Consider the following 21,006-nt stretch of genomic DNA (forward strand, 5'->3'; position numbering starts at 1 on the left):
TTGTGGTAGAGGGTCTCTAATATGATCCACAATGGCCAACTGGTATTCTTTTTCTTTTTTTTTTTGAGACGGAGTCTCGCTCTGTTGCCCAGACTGGAGTGCAGTGGTGTGATCTCGGCTCACCGCAAGCTCTGCCTTCTGGGTTCATGCCATTCTCCTGCCTCAGCCTCCCGAGTAGCTGGGACTACAGGCGCCCGCCACCACGCCCGGCTAATTTTTTATATTTTTAGTAGAGATGGGGTTTCACCGTGTTAGCCAGGATGGTCTCGATCTCCTGACCTCGTGATCCAGCCACCTCGGCCTCCCAAAGTGCTGGGATTACAGGCGTGAGCCACCACGCCCAGCCAGGCCAATTGGTATTCTTGCCCTTGTACAATTTCCTCCCCATTAAGTGTGGAATAGACTTAACCAACTTGTTTCTAAGGAGTAGACTATAACAAAAATGAAAGGATGTCACTTCTGAGATTAGGTTGCAAAAGGACTTTGGTTTCCATCTTGGTTGCTCTCTCATTCAGGTCATTACCTGCCAGAGGTGGCTTCAAAGGTTTGTAATCTATGCAGTCAAGACAGAGTCCTGGGCTTAGAAGGACTTTGCACTTCGTTTAATGCTTTGCTGTCACTGTCTTGAAATTCTGAATAATTTTTGAACTAAGAGCCCTGTGTTTTTATTTTGTACTGGGCCCAACACATATAGTTGGTCCTGCCAGCTGCCATGTTGTGAATATGGAGAAGCCAGAATGGGGAGGAACTCAGGCCTGCCAACAGCTGCTACATGAGTGAGCCTGGAAGCAGATCCTCCAGCCTCAGTAGACCCTTGAGATAACTGCAATCTCACGAGAGACCTTGAACCAGAGGTATGATGAGTTTTGGGGTGATCTTTAAAAAATTATTTGCTGTTACATGTTGTGCTTTGTTTCACAATCTGTGTGTCTAAATCAGAACCCAAATATGGTCCTCACATTGGTTGATATGTCTCTTAAGTCTCTTGTAATCTATAGGATTTTTTCACCACATTTTTTTCCCCTAGGCAAGGCTCTATTGATTGCAAGTAACAGAAAATCTACTCAAATTAGCTTAAGCAAAATAGGAAATTTATTAAAAGGGTACAAAGGGCAGTTAGACCTCATCAGAGACTGGAACTGAACTAAAAAGCCATCAGAATCCAAGGTTGCTACCTTCCCATTCTCTTTGTTTCCAGGGTTCATGGTATCCTGTCTTTGTTTCCAGTTTGGGGCTATTATGAACAATATTGCTATGAATATTCTTGTACATGTCTCCTGGTACATGGATTTACAAGTTTCTTGAGAATATATAGCTTGAATTTCAACTTCTGGGACATTTACTAAATAATGCCAAACTGTTTTCCAAATGGTTGTGCAATTTATACTCCCACCAGTAATGTATGACAGTTCCCATTATCCACATCTATGCTAGCACTTGATACTGCTAGATTTTTAATTTTAGTGTGTATGGTGGTAACTCATTTCAATTTCATTTTCCACTTTATTACTAATAATGTTGAGCACCCTTGTCTAGTTATTTTTATGGATTTATAGGAGTATGTATATTATAAATAAAGCCTTTGTTGCGTATTGTTTTGCAAGTATCTCCCATTCTGTGATTTGCTTTTCAATCTTTTTTTTTTTTTTTTTTTTTTTTTGAGATGGCATCTCTCTCTGTCTCCCAGGCTGGAGTGCAGTGATGATCTTGGCTTGCTGCAACCTCCACCTCCTTGTTCGAGCGATTCTCCCACCTCAGCCTCCTGAGTAGCTGGGACTATAGGCGCACGCCACCATGCCCGGCTAATTTTTGTATTTTTAGTAGAGACAGGGTTTCGCCATGTTGGCCAGGCTGGTCTCAAACTCCTGACCTCAAATGATTCACCCACCTCAGCCTTCCAAAGTGCTGGGATTACAGGCATAAATCACTGTGACTGGCTGCTTTTCAAACTTTATAGCAGCTTTGAATAGATAGAAGTTCTTAAATTGTACTTACTTCAGATTTATCTGTCTTTTCCCTTGGGCTTTTCCTTTTGCTTTTGGTGTCTTACTTAAGAAAACTTTTTCTACCTCAGGATCATAAAGATATTCTCTTATGTTATTCCAAAATGTCTTTTTTGCTTTAACTTTTACATTTAGGTCTTTAATCAACCAGGAAGAGATTTTTGTGTATGGTGTGAGGTAAAGGCCTGAAATGTTTTTTCTTTATAGAGACCCAAGTGTTTTACATCATTTGTCATTAAAAGCCTGTCTCTGTAGTGACATATCTGATACACATCATGTGATTCATATACGTGTGACTCTTTTTTCTGTTTCATTGGCCTAATTGTCTATCTCTGCAATATTGTACTGTGTTAATTGCTCTAATTACTTTAGTAATAGTTTTGGTAATTAATTTAGTAATCTCCATTTTTATTGTGAAATATAACATGCACTTAGAAAATGCATTAAAATAGATTAATAGATGTCAAGCTTACTTAATATTTATAAAACAAACACTTACGTAAGTACCACCCAGGTCTTTGATTACAACACCACCTTTCCCCACAGAAGGATTCCTTATTTTGGCATTTACGATAATAATTTCTTTGCTTTTCTTTTTTTCTTTTCTTTTCTTTTTTTTTTTTTTTGAGACAGAGTCTCAATCTGTTGCCCAGGCTGGAGTGCAGTGGCACAATCTTGGCTCACTGCAAGCTCCGCCTCCCGGGTTCACGCCATTCTCCTGCCTCAGCCTCCTGAGTAGCTGGGACTACAGGTGCCCGCCACCACGCCCAGCTAATTTTTTGTATTTTTAGTAGAGATGGGGTTTCACCATGTTAGCCAGGATGGTCTCGATCCCCTGACCTCATGATCCACCCGCCTCGGCCTCCCAAAGTGCTGGGATTACAGGCGTGAGCCACCGTGCCCGGCCTATTTCTTTGCTTTTCTTTACCAGTAGTGTACATATCCCTACACAATACAGTTCAATTTGCTCCCATTTTGAACTTTATATTAAGAGTTATACTGAACACAATTTTATTTCTGCTTTTTTTTTTTTTTTGAGACAGAGTCTCGCTCTGTTGCCCAGGCTAGAGTACAGTGGTGTAATCACAGCTCGCTACAGCTTCAACCTCCCAGGCTCAAGGAATCCTCTCACCTCAGTCTCTCAAGTAGCTGGACTACAGGTATGCACCACCATGCCCATCTAAATTTTTTGTAGTTTTCATAGAGACAGGGTGTCACTGTGTTGCCAGGCTGGTCTTGAACTCCTGGGCTCAAGCAGTCCACCCGCCTCAACCTCCCAAAGTGCTAGGATTATAGGCATGAGCCATTGCACCTAAGCATAACTGATTTTTATATGCTGATTTAGTATCCAGCAACATTCATAAAATCTTACTATTTTCTTTGTTTTTCTTTTTTTATGCCTTTTAAAATCTTTTTTTGCTTTTAAAAAGTCATATCAATTTTCTTTATATTCTTTTGAATTCTTTGCATAAAAAATCATCTGTGAATAATGAAGCTTTATTCATTTATAATTCTTATACTTTGCACTTCTTTTTCTTGCTTTAATATACTGCGTACACACTCCATTATAATGTTGTAATGTTGAATAGCCCCTATTTACTTTTTTTTTTTTTTTTTTTGTGACAGTGTCTTCCTCTGTCACCCAGGCTGGAGTGCGATCTTGGCTCACTGCAGCCTCAACCTCCCAGGCTCAAGTGATCCTTCCACCTCAGCCTCCCAAAGTAGCTGGGACTACAGGCGCTTGCACCACCACACCTAGTTAATTTTTTTTTTTTTTTTTTTAGTAGAGACAAGGGTTTCACCATGTTGCCCAGTCTGGTCTTGAACTCCTGAGCTCAAGCGATCTGCCTGCCTTGGCCTCCCAAAGTGCTGGGATTACAGGCATGAGCCACCACGCCTGGCCCCCATTTACTCTTGAAAAGCAACGTGTAGCATGAAGAGAAAATCTTTTGTTAGTTTTAAATAACTAACCAATGCTGGGAAGGTAAGAGAATTACTAGGTTAACAATCTGAGAATTAAGTTATCTAGTCTCATTTAAGTTTAGGCCATAGTGAAATAGAGGGAATTAAAATTTCCAAACTTTCCAACACCTTAAAATTTTCAAAAATTTTAAACTAATTTTAGAATTACAGAAAAGTTACAAAAATAATGCAGTTTCCATATATCCCTTCCACAGCTTCTCTTAATGTTAATATTTTATATAGTCATAGTATATTGATCAGAACTAGGAAATTAACATTAGAAATTAAAAACTTTATTTGAATCTCATCAGTTTTTTTACTAATGTCTTTCATTTTGTTCTAGGATTCTATCCAGAGTCTCACATTTCATTAAGTTGTTATTTCCCCTTATTCCTGCAATCTATAACAGTTCCTTAATTTTTACCTGTCTTTCATGACTTTGACAAATTAAAAGAGTATTAATAGATCAGTTATTTTGTCAAACACTCCTCAATTTTGGTTTGTCTTATATTTCCTTATGATTGTACTAAGGTTATACACTTTTGGCAAGAATACTACAGAAATGATGTTGTATCTTTCTCATTGTATCATATCACAGGATTCATGATATCCATATATTTTACTACTGGTGATGCTCACATTAATCACTTAGTTAAGCTATTTTCTCCTAGGTTTTCTATTGTAAAGTAGTGGAGTAGTTAATAAATATCTCGAGGGAGATACTTTGAAAATATGCAAATCCTGTTTCTTAGTTTGCAAATTTTCACCCACTGGTTTTAGCATCCACTGGGTAGATTTTATGTACAATTATTACTGTAGTATTTTCATGAAGGTGATTTTGTATTTTCTTCTTTAATTCTACATTTATAAATTGGAATTCTACTGTAAGGAAGATCCAGCACCTTTTTAATAAGGTCTTCATCATATAGTATTTTTGTTTCATTTGAATAAAATTATTGTCATCGGGTATTCAAATGTAAGTACAATTTTTGAATTATTCACACTACAAATTATCTTATTATTCACATCAATTAAACTAATATTCAATCCCCTAATCAAGTATTAAGAGCTGGTTGGATTCATTCATTCATATAGCTATGTAATCTTTTTTTTTTTTTCCAATGGAGTCTCGCTGTGTTACCCAGGGTGGAATGCAGTGGTGTGATCTCAGTTTACTGCAGCCTCTGCCTTCCAGGTTTAAGCAATTCTCCTGCCTTAGCCTCCCGAGTAGCTGGGATTACAGGCACATACCACTACACCTGGCTAATTTTTGTATTTTTAGTAGAGACAGGGTTTTGCCATATTGGCTAGGCTGGTCTCGACGTCCTGACCTCAAGTGATTCACCTCCCTCAGCCTCCCAAAGTGTTGGGATTACAGGTGTGAGCTACCATAACCAGCTATGCAATCATTTTTATTCAACAAATATCTTTTGAGTACCTACTATGTGCTAGGTGTTGTGGTGAATGCTAGATATTACTCTAATGCCATTCTTACTTTGATACAAGATTATACTGATGACTTTTTAATTTAGCAATGGGATATCCTCCAACTTTGGTCTTTATTTAAATATAAGTAGAAACTGGCAGGCGGCTCATAGTTAAAGCATCAGTTCCAAGAGTTTAGCTGTCTCATTGCAGCACCATAGGAATATGCTAGAAATTTTATTCATAGAAATAAAGTGACTATGTTAATACAAATGGGCCATTTTGGTTGTAGCTGCCACATGAAAATTTCTTTTTGCAGGAATGCAACTAGCACATATGGTAAGTTAGTGTGAATACTCTCATTCTGAGAATGCAAGGCTGGTTCAATATTCAAAAAAATCAATTAATGTAACCTGCCATATTAATCATCTAAAGAGAAAAACCACATGGTCATTATCAATAGATGCAAAAAAAATTTCACAAAATACAACATCGATTCATGATAAATTTCTCAGCAAACTGGAGTAGATGAAAACTTCCCTAACCTAATAAAGGACATCAACAAAAATCCTACAGCTAACATCATACTTAGTGGTAAAAGACTGAATGCTTTCCCCCTATGTTCAGGAAGAAGGCAAGAATGTCTATTCTCACCACCCTCATTCAACATAGTATTGGAAGTCTTAGCTAGTATAACAAGCAATAAAAAGTTATAAAGGCCATTCATATTAAAAAGAAATAAACCCTCTCCCTCTCCCTCCCCCTCCCCCTCCGCCTCCCTCTCCCTCTCCCCACAGTCTCCCTCTCCCTCTCTTTCCACGGTCTCCCTCTGATGCCGAGCCAAAGCTGGACTGTACTGCTGCCATCTCGGCTCACTACAACCTCCCTGCCTGATTCTCCTGCCTCAGCCTGCCCAGTGCCTGCCATTGCAGGCGCGCGCCGCCACGCCTGACTGGTTTTCGTATTTTTTTGGAGGAGACGGGGTTTCGCTGTGTTGGCCGGGCTGGTCTCCAGCTCCTAACCGCGAGTGATCCGCCAGCCTCGGCCTCCCGAGGTGCCGGGATTGCAGACGGAGTCTGGTTCACTCAGTGCTCAATGGTGCCCAGGCTGGAGTGCAGTGGTGTGATCTCGGCTCGCTACAACTGCCACCTCCCAGCCGCCTGCCTTGGCCTCCCAAAGTGCCGAGAGTGCAGCCTCTGCCCGGCCGCCACCCCGTCTGGGAAGTGAGGAGCGTCTCTGCCTGGCCGCACATCGTCTGGGACGTGAGGAGCCCCTCTGCCTGGCTGCCCAGTCTGGAAAGTGAGGAGCTCTGCCCGGCCGCCATCCCATCTAGGAAGTGAGGAGCGTCTCTGCCCCGCTGCCCATCGTCTGAGATGTGGGGAGCACCTCTGCCCCGCCGTCCCGTCTGGGATGTGAGGAGCGTCTCTGCCCGGCCGCGACCCCGTCTGGGAGGTGAGGAGCGTCTCTGCCCAGCCACCCCGTCTGAGAAGTGAGGAGACCCTCCACCCAGCAACCGCCCCGTCTGAGAAGTGAGGAGCCCCTCCGCCCGGCAGCCACCCCGTCTGGGAAGAGAGGAGCGTCTCCACCCCGCAGCCACCCCGTCTGGGAGGGAGGTGGGGGTCAGCCCCCGCCCGGCCAGCCACCCTGTCCGGGAGGTGAGGGGCACCTCTGCCCAGCCGCCCCTACTGGGAAGTGAGGAGCCCCTCTGCCCGGCCAGCCGCCCCGTCCGAGAGGGAGGTGGGGCAGTCAGCCCCCCGCCCGGCCAGCCGCCCCGTCCGGGAGGGAGGTGGGGGGATCAGCCCCCCGCCCGGCCAGCCGCCCCATCCTGGAGGGAGGTGGGGGGGTCAGCCCCCCGCCCGGCCAGCCGCCCCGTCCAGGAGGAGAGGGGCGCCTCTGCCCGGCCGCCCCTACTGGGAAGTGAGGAGCCCCTCTGCCCGGCCACCACCCCGTCTGGGAGGTGTACCCAACAGCTCATTGAGAACGGGCCATGATGACAATGGCGGTTTTGTGGAATAGAAGTGGGGGAAAGGTGGGGAAAAGATTGAGAAATCGAAAAAAATAAAATAAAATAAAATAAACATAACTGTCCCTATTAACAGATGACATGATTGTCAATGTAGTTAATTCCAGGGAATCTACAAAAAATTCTTAGAACTAATAAACGAGTTTCAGGATACAAGAAAAACACACAAATATCAATTGTATTTTTATATGCAAACAATGAATAATTGGAGACTGAACCATCATTTAAACCCCTAAAATGAAATACTTTGGCACAAATCTAACAAAACACGTAGGATCTCTATGCTGAAAACTACAAAAGGCTGATGAAGGAAATCAAGGGACCTAAATAAATGGAGAGACACCATAATCATGGATTGGAAGACAACATAATAAAGATGCCAATTCTTCCTGAAATAATCTATAGATTTAATGGAATACCTATCAAAATCTAAACAAAAACCTTTTTTGGTAAATTTAGATAAGCTGATTATAAAATGAATACAGAAGAATAGCTAAAACAATTTTGGAAAAAAAAATAGCTGGAGGAAGCATATCACTCAACCTTAAAACTCACTGTCAAGATATGGTATTGGTAAAGGCATAGACACATAGATCAATGGAACAGAATGAAGAAAATTTAGGAGACTCACACAAAAGATGCCTATTTGATCTCTGACAAAGGTGCAAAAACAATTCACTGGAGGATATTCTTTAAAAATGGTGTTGAGGCTGGGCGCGGTGGCTCACGCTTGTAATCCCAGCACTTTGGGAGGCCAAGGCGGGCAGATCACGAGGTCAGGAAATCGAGACCGTCCTGGCTAATGCGGTGAAACCACGTGTCTACTAAAAATACAAAAAATTAGCCAGGCATAGTGGCAGGCGCCTGTAGTCCCAGCTACTCGGGAGGCTAAGGCAGGAGAATGGCATGAACTCGGGAGGTGGAGCTTGCAGTGAGCCGAGATTGCGCCACTGCACTTCAGCCTGGGCGACAGAGCGAGACCCCGTCTCAAAAAAAAAAAAAAAAAAAATGGTGTTGAGGCCGGGCATGGTGGCTCATGCCTGTAATCTCAGCACTTTAGGAGGCCAAAGCAAGAGGATGCTTGAGGCCAGGAGTTCTAGACTGCAGTGAGCTATGTTCACACCACTGCACTCCTGCCTGGGTGACAGAGCAAGATCCTGTCTCTAAAAACAAAACAAAACAAAACAAAAGCTCAAAAATTAACAACAAGAAAAAAATAAAACCTCAGTGGAAAAATAGGCTAAGTACTTGAACAGACCCTTCAAAGAAGATGTGAGGATAGCAAGTTAGGCACATGAAAAGATGTTCAACCTCATTAACCATTAGGGAAATGCAAATTAAAACAATGATGAGATACCACTATGTACTTCTTAGAATGGCTAAAATAAAAGATACTAAAAATGAGCCTATCAAAATCAAAACCTTTTGCTCTGGAAGACTGTTAAGAGTATGAAAAGGCAGGCTGCAGACTGGGAGAAAATATTTGCAAAACACAAAAGACAAAATAACTAGTATCCAGAATCTACAAAGAATTCTCAGATCTCAACAGTAAAAACAGAATTTAACTAGAACATGGGCAAAAGACGTGAAGAGCCATTTTATGAAAATAACAGATGGAAATTAGCATATGAAAATATGTTAAATATCACTAGCCATTAAGACAATGCAAACTAAAACCATAATGAGATATCACTACATGACTATCAGAATAGCTAAAATAAAAAATAGTGACAACAGCAAATGTTGGTGAGGATACAGAGCAACTGGATCACTCATAGATTGCTAGTGGGAAGGTAATATGTTAAGCCACTCTGGAAAACAGGTTGGTGAAAAAAGGCAACAGGCAACTCCTATATACTCCAGCAATATACTACACTCCTAAGCATTTATCCCAGATAAATGAAGACTTAACATTTATTTTAAAAACCTGCACATGAGGCCAGGCTCTGTGGCTCTTGCCTGTAATCCCAGTACTTTGGGAGGCCAAGGTGGGTGGTCAGTTAAGGTCAGGAGTTTATGACCAGCCTGGCCAACATGGTGAAACCCTGTTTCTACTAAAAGACAAAAGTTAGCTGGGCGTGGTGGCGTGCGCCTGTAATCCCAGCTACTCAGGAGGCTGAGGCAGGAGAATTGCTTGAACCCGGGTGGCAGAGGTTGTAGTGAGCCGAGATCGTGCCACTGCACTCCAGCCTGGGTGACAGAGTGAGACTGCCTCTCAAAAACAACAACAACAACAACAACAACAACAACAAACCTGCACATGAATGTTCATATCATCTATATGTGTAATAATAAAGCCTGGAAGCAATCCAGATATCCTTCAATGGGTAAATGTTTAAATGAACTGTGATACATCTATACCACGGACTATTACTCAAAAATAAAAAGTTATAAACAATTCATATATACAACAATCTGGATGAATCACCACAGAATTATGAGGGAAAAAAACCAATACCAAAGGGTTGTATGCTGTATGATTCCCTTTAGATGACTTTCTTGAAATGTTAAAATTATAGAAGTGAAGAACATATTAATGATTGCTAGGGATTAAGAGGAGTTAGGGACAGGAGGCAGGTAGTGGTGGCTATAAAAAGACAACTTGAGGGATCTTTGTGGTGGTGAAAGTGTTCTCTATCTTGACTGAAACAATGCTGATATCCTGGTTGTGAGACTGAACCATAGCTTTGCAAGATATTACCATTGGGGAAACTGGGTAAAGGGTACATGGGTTCTATCTGTTGTTTCTTACAAACGCATGTGAATCTATAATTATCTCAAAATAGAAAGTTTGATTTTAAAAATATTGACAATATCAAGTGCTGATGAGGATGTGGAGGAAATGAAATTCTTATGCTTGCAGGTGGGGATGTAAAATGGTAGAAAAACCACTCTGGAAAACAGTTTGGTTGTTTCTTATAAAGTTAAACATACACATACCATGTGACCAGAGATCCAGCTCCAGCTTAGTAAAATGAAAACTATGTTCACTCAAAACCTGTACGTGAATGTTCATAGCAACTTCATTTGTGAGAGACCAAAACTGGAAACAAAATGTCTATCAACAAGTGAATGGATAAACAAGCTGCGATATATCCATATAGTAGAATATTACTAAGCAATAAAAATGAACTATTGATACACACAACAATTTGCGTGAATCTCAAAGGCACAATGCATAATGAAAGAAGCCAGCCTTTGAAATTCACATACTGTATGATTCCATTTATGTGATGTGCTCAAAAAGACAGAATTATGGTGCTGGAGAACAGATCAATGGTTGCTAGGGGTTATAGATTGGGGGGTATGTGGCTTAAAAAGCATGGCATGAAAGAGTTCTGGAGGTGATGGAACTACTCTGCATCAATTGTGGTGGTGGTTACACAAATCTATATATGTATTCTTTTTTTTTTTTCTTGAGATGGAGTCTCGCTCTGTCACCCAGGCTGGAGTGCAGTGGTGCGATCTTGGCTCACTGCAACCTCCACCTCCTGGGTTCAAGCAATTCTCCTGCCTCAGCCTCCCAAGTAGCTGGGATTACAGGTGTGTGCCACCACGCCCAGCTAATTTTTGTATTTTTAGTAGAGATGGGGTTTCACTATGTTGCCCAGGCTGGTCTCAAACTCCTGATCTCAATCAATCTGCCTGCCCAGGCCTCCCAAAGTGCTGGGATTACAGGCATGAGCCACTAGTCCCAGCCAAGTGGGTTAAAATCAATCTGAGTATACACCAAAAGGGGAAAAAAAGCGCCAATTTTACTATTTGATAATTTAGAAACAAATAAGTAAATAAAGATTTAAAAAGTCATCTGTTTTCCCCAATTAACAGTGCTGTGCTAGAGTTGGATTTCAGCCACAACTTGTTCATGTTCTTGACCTCTTTTGTGCTATCCACAACCTGCCCGATCACAAGCTTCAACCCTGCCTGTTGAGCCTCAGAAAAATGGAGAAATGGAGGTATTTAAAGACTATCTGGGGAACTATAAACTACTGTGAGTAAAGGATTTATAAAACCCATTCTATTTTTTGAGGATGAATTTGATCTGGGGTTAACTTTCTAGCTCCATTTCCCTGGAAACCTTATAATGGTAGAACGTCAGCTGTGTTACCAGGCAGAATTGCTTATGGTAAAAATGAACCCAAATAGTATATTCCATCTGGACCAAGAGGACTGTGAATGAAAGATAAATATCCAGTTGGAAGCCCTACCTTTGGGATTCTCTGAGCATAGTGACTCTTACAACTGGACTTGTCCATTGTGGGACTCTGGAAGCAATATTTATGGCACTGTTACAAAGTTGTTGATTCCTATTTGGGAAATGAGTTTTTAAAGCCCAGATAAGCTCCCACACCTATCTGTGTGATCTTGTTGTCTTACATCTGAACTGCTACTTGGAAGACCAAAGAGTGAGCACTGGATTGCTTGTCACTTGCTGGAGAGATGCTGGCATGCTATGTTTCCTATCCTTCACCTTTTTTTTCTTTTCTGAGACAGGGTCTTGCTTTGTTGCCCAGGCTGGAGTGCAGTGGTGTGATCACTGCTCACTACAGTCTCGACCTCCTGGGCTCAGGTGATCCTCCCACCTTGGCCTCCAGAGTAACTAAGACTACAGGCACACGTTACCAGGCCCCATTAATTTTTGTATTTTTTTGTAGAGACAGAGTTTCACTGTGTTAGCCAGGCTGGTCTGGAACTCCTGAGCTCAAGCAATCTGTCTGCTTTGGCCTCCCAAAGTGCTGGGATTACAGGCATGAGCCACTGTGCCCGCCTATCCTTTCCCTTTCTAGGTAAAACCAATGCCAAGTGAGATATATTATAGCCATAAGCATGAAATAACTAGTGAAGGGAAAAAATAACAAAGAGTGGGTGTTACAAGTACTCTGGAAAGTATTCAGGGGTCTAAAGTAAACCAAGTCTTTTGGAACCACCCTGGAGAGGTTAGAAATCTGGCAGATAAGGGAACAAATGGGAATGCTGTGAATAAAATTCAATATTTTTTTTCTATTCATGTAGCACAAGTAATTGTTTACCCTGGGCACGTGGACAAGGTCTGATACATTGTCTTTGGATGAGCAGGCTTCATATCTTCCTTACCTTGGGGAACTTGCACAAGGCCAACACTTATACCAGCAAGTAAGTCTCCCAGAAGCCAATCCTTTAATCGATACATACACATCCATTCTAGGAAGGGAAAGATTGTAAGCATGCATCGTAGGAACCTGTGCCATGAGCAGCTGTGAGAGAGAAGAGCAGAGACTTGGTTAGTTTCTCCAAAGAAAATGCCCGCATAGCCAAGAAAAGGCATTTGGCCCACATAGCCAAGAAAAAGTAGAGTCTTGTCAGCACTAATGAGAGTTTGACATATTGGACCAGATAATTCTTTGTTGTTGGGTTGTCCTGTGCATTGCAGGATGTTTAGCAGCATCCCTCGTCTCTACACATTCACACATTGATATCAGTAGAACTCCCCCCTTCAGCTGTGACAGCTAACAATAACAATGTCTCCAGACATCGCCACATGTTCCCTGGGGGACTAAATCATCTTAGCTTCAGAACCAAGTGCTATATATATGTCAAGAACTAAGCCATATACGTCCAGCATGTAATCAGTTCTGTGTTTTCACAGGATATTTGGGAAGAATTAAACCTACCAATTTTCCAGTAGAAAAATGGACTGCTGTTGTTTTCTCTTGACAAGGACAGTGTTTTGAGGTGTGACATTGATAGGTGGAAGGGCAGTTAACACATTCATGTTATTCCCAATTAGGAGAGTCCCCAAGTGCGAGGCAGGTGCACAAAGTGTGTTCTTTCTAATTATGACCCTCTGTGGAGGAGAGGAGAGCACGGAACTAAAATTTTTACCAAACATTTACTCTGTGGCCTTGACCTGTGACATGTAGAAATTAGTAGAAAATAGAGAATATGAAGTCCTGTGCTTAAGGACTTAGTTATGTAAGGAAACAACTTTATAAAATAAGACTTTATTATCCTTTAGCCCAGTAGATCTCAACTAGGTGCAGTTTTGTTCCCCTGTGTACATGTGGCAATGTCCAGAGACTTTTTTTTTTTTTTTTGAGATGGAGTCTTGCTCTTTCGCCCAGGCTGGAGTGCAGTGGCACAATCTTGGCTCACTGCAGCCTCTGCCTCCCGGGTTCAAGCAATTCTCCTGCCTCAGCCTCCTGAGTAGCTGGGATTACAGGCATGCGCCACCATGCCTGGCTAATTTTTGTATTTTTAGTAGAGATGGAGTTTCACCATGTTGGCCAGGCTGGTCAGGTGATCTGCTCGCCTCGGCCTCCCAAAGTGCTAGGATTACAGGCATAAGCCACCGTGCCTTGCCCGGAGACATTTTTGATTCTTGCAATTGGTAAGTGGGTAGAGGCTAAACATCACAGAATACACAGGCCAACTCTCCACAAGAAAGAATTTTCTGGTCCAAAATGTCAATGGTGCTGAGATTGAGAAAACCTGCTTTAACTTTTAGATCATCTAAAACAACAGAATCATCATTAATCAACCAAGAAAACCAATTTGGTTTTAAATTGTTTTTCATTATTTAGATTTTAGCAGGGGTTGAAAGTAAAAAGTATGAAGATTTTTCATGTGTAAACTGAGCTAGATAATTGGGATTTGACTACAACAACAAATATAACTTTAACGTGTCAGGGCTGAAGTGCATGCTCAGACAAGAAGTAATTTTACTTATGTTTTACTGTCACAACTATGGCATTACTATTGCTGAGGTAATTAATGCCAAATAAATATGACTTTACCAAGGTCACAGGAATAAGTGTGAGTAGAGATGGGGCTAGAAACAAGGTCCTTGATTTCTAGCTCAGTGTTCTAGCCGCTCTCCTGCCTCCAAATTTCCTATTGGCAGCTGTGAAATGCTGCTCGGCAGCCATGAGTAAGACCATTGGTTTGGAAGGAACATCACATTGCTGTTCTTAGGAGAGTCCCTGGGTGTGTGGCAGGTGTACAAAATATGCTCTTTCTAATTATGAGCCTCTGTGGAGAAGAGTAGAGCATGGCACTGGAACAGTTTGTTCCTTCACCTGGTTCAGTCTGCCTTCCTCTCTGTGTGTCACTTAGGGAAAGACCAGCCAGCCACCCAAGGCAAAGTCATCAAAGCCCTTCCCCATGGTGAAAAATACAATGGACACGGAGTGATGAGGCCTTAAGAGTGACAGAAACTAAGGAGGGAATTAGAGGAATGGAAGTTGAAGCTGACGGGGGAATAATATTAGCATTTAGACATGAATCTGGATTTCAGTTAAGACATCTTAAAAGTGAGAAATGGAAGAATCAAAATGAAAGCACAGGGGAGATTTTGATAAGAGGGGGGATATGCAGTTGCTAAAGAGGAAGAAAATGAGGAAAGCTATTAAGAGGTTTTCTGCAGAAAGGAAGAGATGGGGTTAAAAGATTATTTTATTTACATTAAAAAAACTCACTTATGGCCAGGTGCGGTGGCTCATGCCTGTAATCCCAGCACTTTGGGAGGCCAAGGCGGGCGGATCACAAGGTCAGGAGTTGGAGACTGGCCTGGCCAATATGGCGAAACCCCATCTCTACTAAAAATACAAAAATAAACCGGGTCTGTAGTCCCAGCTACTCGGGAGGCTGAGGCAGAAGAATCGCTTGAACCCGGGAGGCTGAGGTTGCAGTGAGCTGAGACAGCGCCACTGCACTCCAGCATGGATGACAGAGCGAGATTCTGGCTCAAAATAAAAAAAAAGAAAAAAGAGAAAAAAACCTCACTTATCTAGTGCTATTTCCTAGTTGCTTTACAAATACTCTTTAAATCCTCACAATCACTTTACGAGGCAGGTGCTATTATCATGTTGATCTTACAGATAAGGAAACTGAGGCACAGCAGAGTTGAATAGCTTACCTAAGGTCACAAGGCTGAAAAGCAGCAGGACTAGTATTCAAAATCAGGCAGCCCAGTTTCAAAATTGTGCTTTTTTTTTTTTTTTTGAGACGGAGTCTCACTCTGTAGCCCAGGCTGGAGTGCAGTGGCGCAATCCCAGCTCACTGCAACCTTTGCATTCTGGTCCTGGTTCAAGCAATTCTCCTGCCTCAGCCTACCGAGTAGCTGGAATGACAGGCGTGTGCCACCATTCCCAGCTAATTTTTGTATTTTTAGTAGAGACGGGGTTTCACCATGTTGGCCAGGCTGGTCTTAAACTCCTGACCTCGTGATCTGCCTGCCTCGGCCTCCCAGAGTGCTGGGATTACAGGCATGAGCCACTGTGCCCAGCCAGAATTGTGCTCTCAAGCATTGTGCTGTGCTACCTTTCTGGTTAAAATTCAGAAGTGGAGAGAATTGTATGTTTTAGAAGTAGGGAGTAACAGTTGCTAGAAAGCTTATGGGAGGCCGAATGGGTCAGATTTAAGTGTCCAGATGGCAAGGCTAAGTAAGGAAGGGAGAAAGGAGTTAGGTTGAAATTTCACTGGGAATACTTATTTATAATGAGGGTAAAGTTAGGGAAAAAGACTATCATTTTATAGAGACAAAGCCAATGTTGCCCCCAAATACCCTCTTTGGCACATGTCCCCCGATCCATCATGGAGCAGAGGAAGTGAGAGGACTGGGGGGGATATCCAAGAACACAACTTGCAAAAGGCAGAATGTGGACAAAGGAGAATGTCTCAAGGAGAGGACAGTCTGGAGCAGGGCTGTGTAGGGACTTTCCACACTTGTCACCAACATGCCAACATACCAACATGTGCCAATTGTGGGTGATAAACCAGGGGACAAGAAGGACTAATAAATTCAGAGTGTGAGTGAGGACAACTTGAGTAATTAAGATTACTATAATGATGTAGGTCACAAAGGATTCTTTGTTTTTTTTTTTTTCTTTTTGAGACAGAGTCTCATTCTGTCACCAGGCTGGAGTGCAGTGGCGTGATCTCGGCTCACTGCAACCTCTGCCTCCCAGATTCAAGCGATTCTCCTGCCTCAGCCTCTCGGGTAGCTGGGACTACAGCTGTGCGCCACCAAGCCCAGCTAATTTTTGTATTTTTAGTGGAGAAGGGGTTTCACCATGTTGGCCAGGATGGTCTCAAACTCCTGACCTCAGTGATCCGCCCACCTCGGCCTCCCAAAGTGCTGGGATTACAGGTGTGAGCCACTGCACCCGGCCAGGATTCTTAACCTGAGGTTTGTGGACCCCCAAGGAGTCTGTAGATAGTATTTGGGGACATATGTGAAATTATATAGGCGAACTTATATCTTTATTTCACTAACCTCTTTAGCATTTCCTTCAATTATGAATGTTGGCAACAAAACACAGTAGTATCAGCAGAACTTGACTTTGTCACCAGTAGAAATCACAAACATTTCAATATTACATTACAATTGCTAAAGAGATCTTGAAATATTAGTTATATTCATCACTACTTTGAAATTATGGTAGTTATTAGACCCATATTATTAAATAACACAATTTTGGTATTTTTGATATTTAGATAACTGTATTTCAATGTAACTGGTTTTCCTTATAATCCTGCTTATTTTATGCATTAAAAAATTATTCAGCCAAGACCATTTACTAGGTGAAGACAATCTCTTCAACAAATTGTCCTGGGAAAACAGAATATCTACATGTAAAAGAATAAAGCTGGACCTTTACCTTACACTATATACAAACATTAATTCAAAAAGGATCAAAGACCTAAATTTAAAAGCTAAAACTATAAAATTCATAGAAGGAAACATAGATGAAAATATGCATGATCTTGGCCCAGAGCGGTGGCTCACGCCTGTAATCCCAGCACTTTGTGAGGCCAAGGCAAGCGGATCACTTGAGGTCAGGAATTTCAGACCAGCCTGACCAATTTGATGAAACCCCGTCTCTACTAAAAATGCAAAAATTAGCTGGGCGTGGTGGCGCACACCTGTAATCCCAGATACTCGGGAGATGAGGCAGGAGAATCGCTTGAACTTGGGAGGTGGAGGTTGCAGTGAGCGGAGACTGTGCCACTGCATGGCAGCCTGGGCGACAGTGAGACTTTGCCTCAAAAAGAAAGAAGGAAGGAAAGAAAAATGGAAGGAAGGAAGGAGAAAAGAAAAGAAAAGATGCATCATCTTGCATGATCTTGAATTTGACAAGTTTCTTAAATATGGCACCAAAAGTCCAGGCAACAAAAGAAAATACAGATAAATTGGATTTCATCAAAATTAAAAACTTTTCTACATCAGCCAGGTGTGGTGGCTCACGTCTGTAATCCTAGCACTTTGGGAGGCCGAGGCAGGCGGATCACCTGAGGTCAGGAGTTCAAAACCAGCCTGGCCAACATGGTGAAACCCCATCTCTATTAAAAATACAAAAATTAGCTGGGTGTGGTGGCACCTGCCTGTAGTCCCCACTACTCAGGAGGCTGAGGCAGGAGAATTGCTCGAACCTGGGAGGCAGGGGTTGCAGTGAGCAGAGATCATGCCATTGCACTCCAGCCTGGGCAACAAGAGTGAAATTCCATCTCAACAAAACAAAACAAAACAAAACAAAACAAAACACCAAAAAACTTTTCTACATCAAAGGACACTGTATCAACAGAGTGAAAAGACAACCTGCAGAATGGGAGAAAATATTTACAAAATTATATAAGATTTACAAACATATATCTGATAGAAGTTTAATATCCAGAATACATGAAGAACTCCTATAACTCAACAACAAAAAGACAAACAACCTAATTTTACAAAGGACAAAGGAAATGAATAGACATTTCTCCAAAGAAGATATACAATTAACCAATAAACACACCAAAAGATACTCATCACCTTTAGTCATCAGGAAAATGCAAAACAAAAGCAAAAACAAAAAACCACAATGAGATATCATTTCATACCTAATAGGTTGGCTATAATTTAAAAAAATGGAAAATAACAAATGTTGGAGAGGACATGGAAAAATTGTACATTGCCAGTGAAAATGTAAAATGGTGCAGCTACTGTGGAAAACAGTTTGGCAGTTCCTTAAAAAGTTAAATTTACCACAGATTTATGATGTGATTCAACAATTCTAGTCCTAGTTATAGGACTTCAAACAGATCTCCTGTGCCAATGTTCACGGCAGCATTATTTACAGTAGCCTAATGGCGGTAGAAACAACTCAAATGTCCGTTAACGAATGCATAAACAAAAATGTGGTATATAAATACAATGGAATATTATTCAGCCATAAAATGAAATGAAGTTCTAATACATGCTACAATATGGATGAACCTTGAAAACATTATGCTAAGTGAAAGAAGTCAGACACAAAAAGACAAACATATTGTATGATTCTACTTAAGTGAAATAGCTAGAATAGGCAAATTCATAGAGACAGAAAGCAGAAGAGAGGTTACTTGGGCTGAGGGGTGGGGAAATAGGGTATTATTGCTTAACAGAATTTCTGTTTGAGGTGATGAAAAAGTTTTGGAAATAGATAGCAGTGATGGTTGCACAACATTGCGAATGTCAATCATGCCACTGAATTGTATATTTAAAAATGGTCAAAATAACCAATTTTATGTTATACATATTTTACCACAATAAAAAACATTTAAAAAATTATTCTGAAAGATGTTGATTAACTTTATCAGACTGCTAGAAGGTTCAAAGCACAAAAACAGGGTAAGAGCCCCTGAACTGTAGGACCTAGCTAGTCACAGTGGGTATCAGAGGTGGTGGTGGTAGATTCTACCTTAGTGACCATGAGTACCACCATGTGGGCACTGTTGGATATGAGACTAGAAGAATCTCGTTCCCCTACCATTAATCAGTCCACTATGGCTATCTTATTTGTTTATTTTTTTTGACACAGAGTCTTGCTCTGTTGCCCAGGCTAGAGTGTAGTGGCACAATCTCGACCCACTACAACCTCCGCCCTCGAGGTTCAGGCAATTCTCATGCCTCAGCCTCTTGAGCAGCTGGAATTACATGCACGTGCCACCACGCCCAGCTAATTTTTGTAATTTTAGTAGAGACGGGGTTTCACCATATTGCCCAGGTTGGTCTCAAATTCCTGGACTCAAGTGATCTGCCCGCCTTGGCCTCCTGAAGTCCTGGGATTACGGGCGTGAGCCATTGCGTCTTGCTGGCTAACTGATTTTTGGTCGGGAGTCTGGTAGTCATGGTTGATTGAACAATGGAATTATGAAATATCCTCCTTAGGTACTGTAGGGACACCCAAGATCTTTATGCCCAGGAAGTTTACAATCGAAAAGGTACTACAAGACAAACCACAAAAATGACTGAAGAAAAATTACACAATAAACTGCATGATTCTGATTACAGGAACTCAGACAAGAAAGAGAAGTGGACACCAAAGGAGTCAGGTTAGGTTTCAGTCCTGCCCGGCTCGGCGGCAGCTGAAAGATTGGACACACGCACCGGCACTGGACGTGGTGTCTGAAGGTGGTGATGTTGATGTTCATGTTCCCAGAAGAGGAGGCCTTCCTTTTGTGTTCCTGTTGAAAGGTCTCCTCATTGTATACTTCACGCTTAACATCATATGCGAATGAGTTTCGCCTGGACTTGGAGCTGAAGCCAGAGATGGCGCGCCTCTCTAGTTGTGCCATTCCTGGATGAGTGGAAAGAGAGCAAATAAAAGAGCATTTTCAGTAATCCAGATCCTCAGCATATTTTTAAGTAAATAAAATTCCTATATAATAATGTTTTACACTTGCAAAGCATCTTTCAGTTGTAAAAAACTCTTTCTCAAAGTTGTATAATTTTATGTGTATTCTTTTCATTTTTCAAATGGAGACAACAAAACCCAGAAGTTTAAACAGTCTTTGCTGTTTGATACTCATTAGAGCCAGGACTAGAACCCAGGTGTCCTGCTGGGAGGCCTAGTTTTCTTTATATTCAGTTGTGTTATGTTGTAGGAAAATGATCAAGAGGTGGACAGTATTAATCAACAATTTTCACTGAAAATGCTCACTATCCAGCATATATGAAGAAGTCCAGATGAAGGGCTAAGTGCTCAATACAAGTCTTGTAACTCCTCTAAAATAGCAGACATCATTATCCCTTTACCTTTTACTTTTCTTCACAGCACTTGCCAGCACCTGATTGATTATTTGTCTGTTTGTCCATTGTCTGTTTCCCCCATAAAATGTAAGACCAGGAAGCAGGACTGTGACCATTCACAGTTGCAGCCCCAGGACCCAAAATAATGGCTTTCACTTAGCAACTTAGCAGGCCCTTGACAAATATTTCTTGAATGACTGCCAAGCATACAGTTAGTGGCCTCATGGTGTAGCAGAAAAAGCTATAGAAGTTCAAGACTAGACTGGGCAACATGGTGAAACCCTGTCTCTACTAAAAATAGAAACAAAATTAGCTGGGCATGATGGCATGGCATGTAGTCCTAGCTGCTCAGGAGGCTGAGGTGGGAGGATCACCTGAGCCCAGCAGGTGGAGGTTGCAGTGAGCTGGGATCGCACCACTGTACTCCAGACTGGGTGTCAGAGCGAGACCCTGTCTCTAAAAGAAAAAAAAATCTATATTATCCTGCTTTTTTAAAAGATTGAAAAGATAGAGTAAATGAGGATGGATAGGGATCCGTCTCTGGGAGAAAGTATAACCAGTCTTAA

The 21,006-nt window shown here is 41.8% G+C and overlaps 1 protein-coding gene and 1 long non-coding RNA gene across 5 annotated transcripts in view; one reads left to right on the plus strand and one right to left on the minus strand.

The window, feature by feature from the left end:
• The window catches only part of SLC26A8 (solute carrier family 26 member 8), an 86,816-nt gene that overhangs the window by 57,796 nt on the left and 8,014 nt on the right, over nucleotides 1–21,006 (minus strand). For all 3 annotated transcript variants that reach the window (XM_031012557.3, XM_055390276.2, XM_031012559.3), the window contains 2 exons: nucleotides 19,799–19,988; nucleotides 12,508–12,647 (listed from right to left, as the gene is read on the minus strand). In XM_031012557.3, coding sequence (XP_030868417.1) covers nucleotides 12,508–12,647; nucleotides 19,799–19,986 — 328 coding nt within the window. In that variant the 5' untranslated portion in view covers nucleotides 19,987–19,988. The remainder of the gene's footprint in view (nucleotides 1–12,507; nucleotides 12,648–19,798; nucleotides 19,989–21,006) is intronic.
• LOC129534157 (uncharacterized) lies at nucleotides 218–19,801 on the plus strand. Of its 2 annotated transcripts, none has more exons than XR_008680623.2 (4): nucleotides 218–854; nucleotides 11,242–11,369; nucleotides 12,427–12,546; nucleotides 19,703–19,801. It is a non-coding gene; the product is annotated as an uncharacterized lncRNA (long non-coding RNA). The 2 variants fall into 2 exon arrangements; XR_010134253.1 differs by lacking the exon at nucleotides 218–854 and adding an exon at nucleotides 3,885–3,987.

The sequence above is a fragment of the Gorilla gorilla genome, chromosome 5 (assembly GCF_029281585.2).
Source record: "Gorilla gorilla gorilla isolate KB3781 chromosome 5, NHGRI_mGorGor1-v2.1_pri, whole genome shotgun sequence".
NCBI classification, from domain to species: Eukaryota; Metazoa; Chordata; class Mammalia; order Primates; family Hominidae; genus Gorilla; species Gorilla gorilla.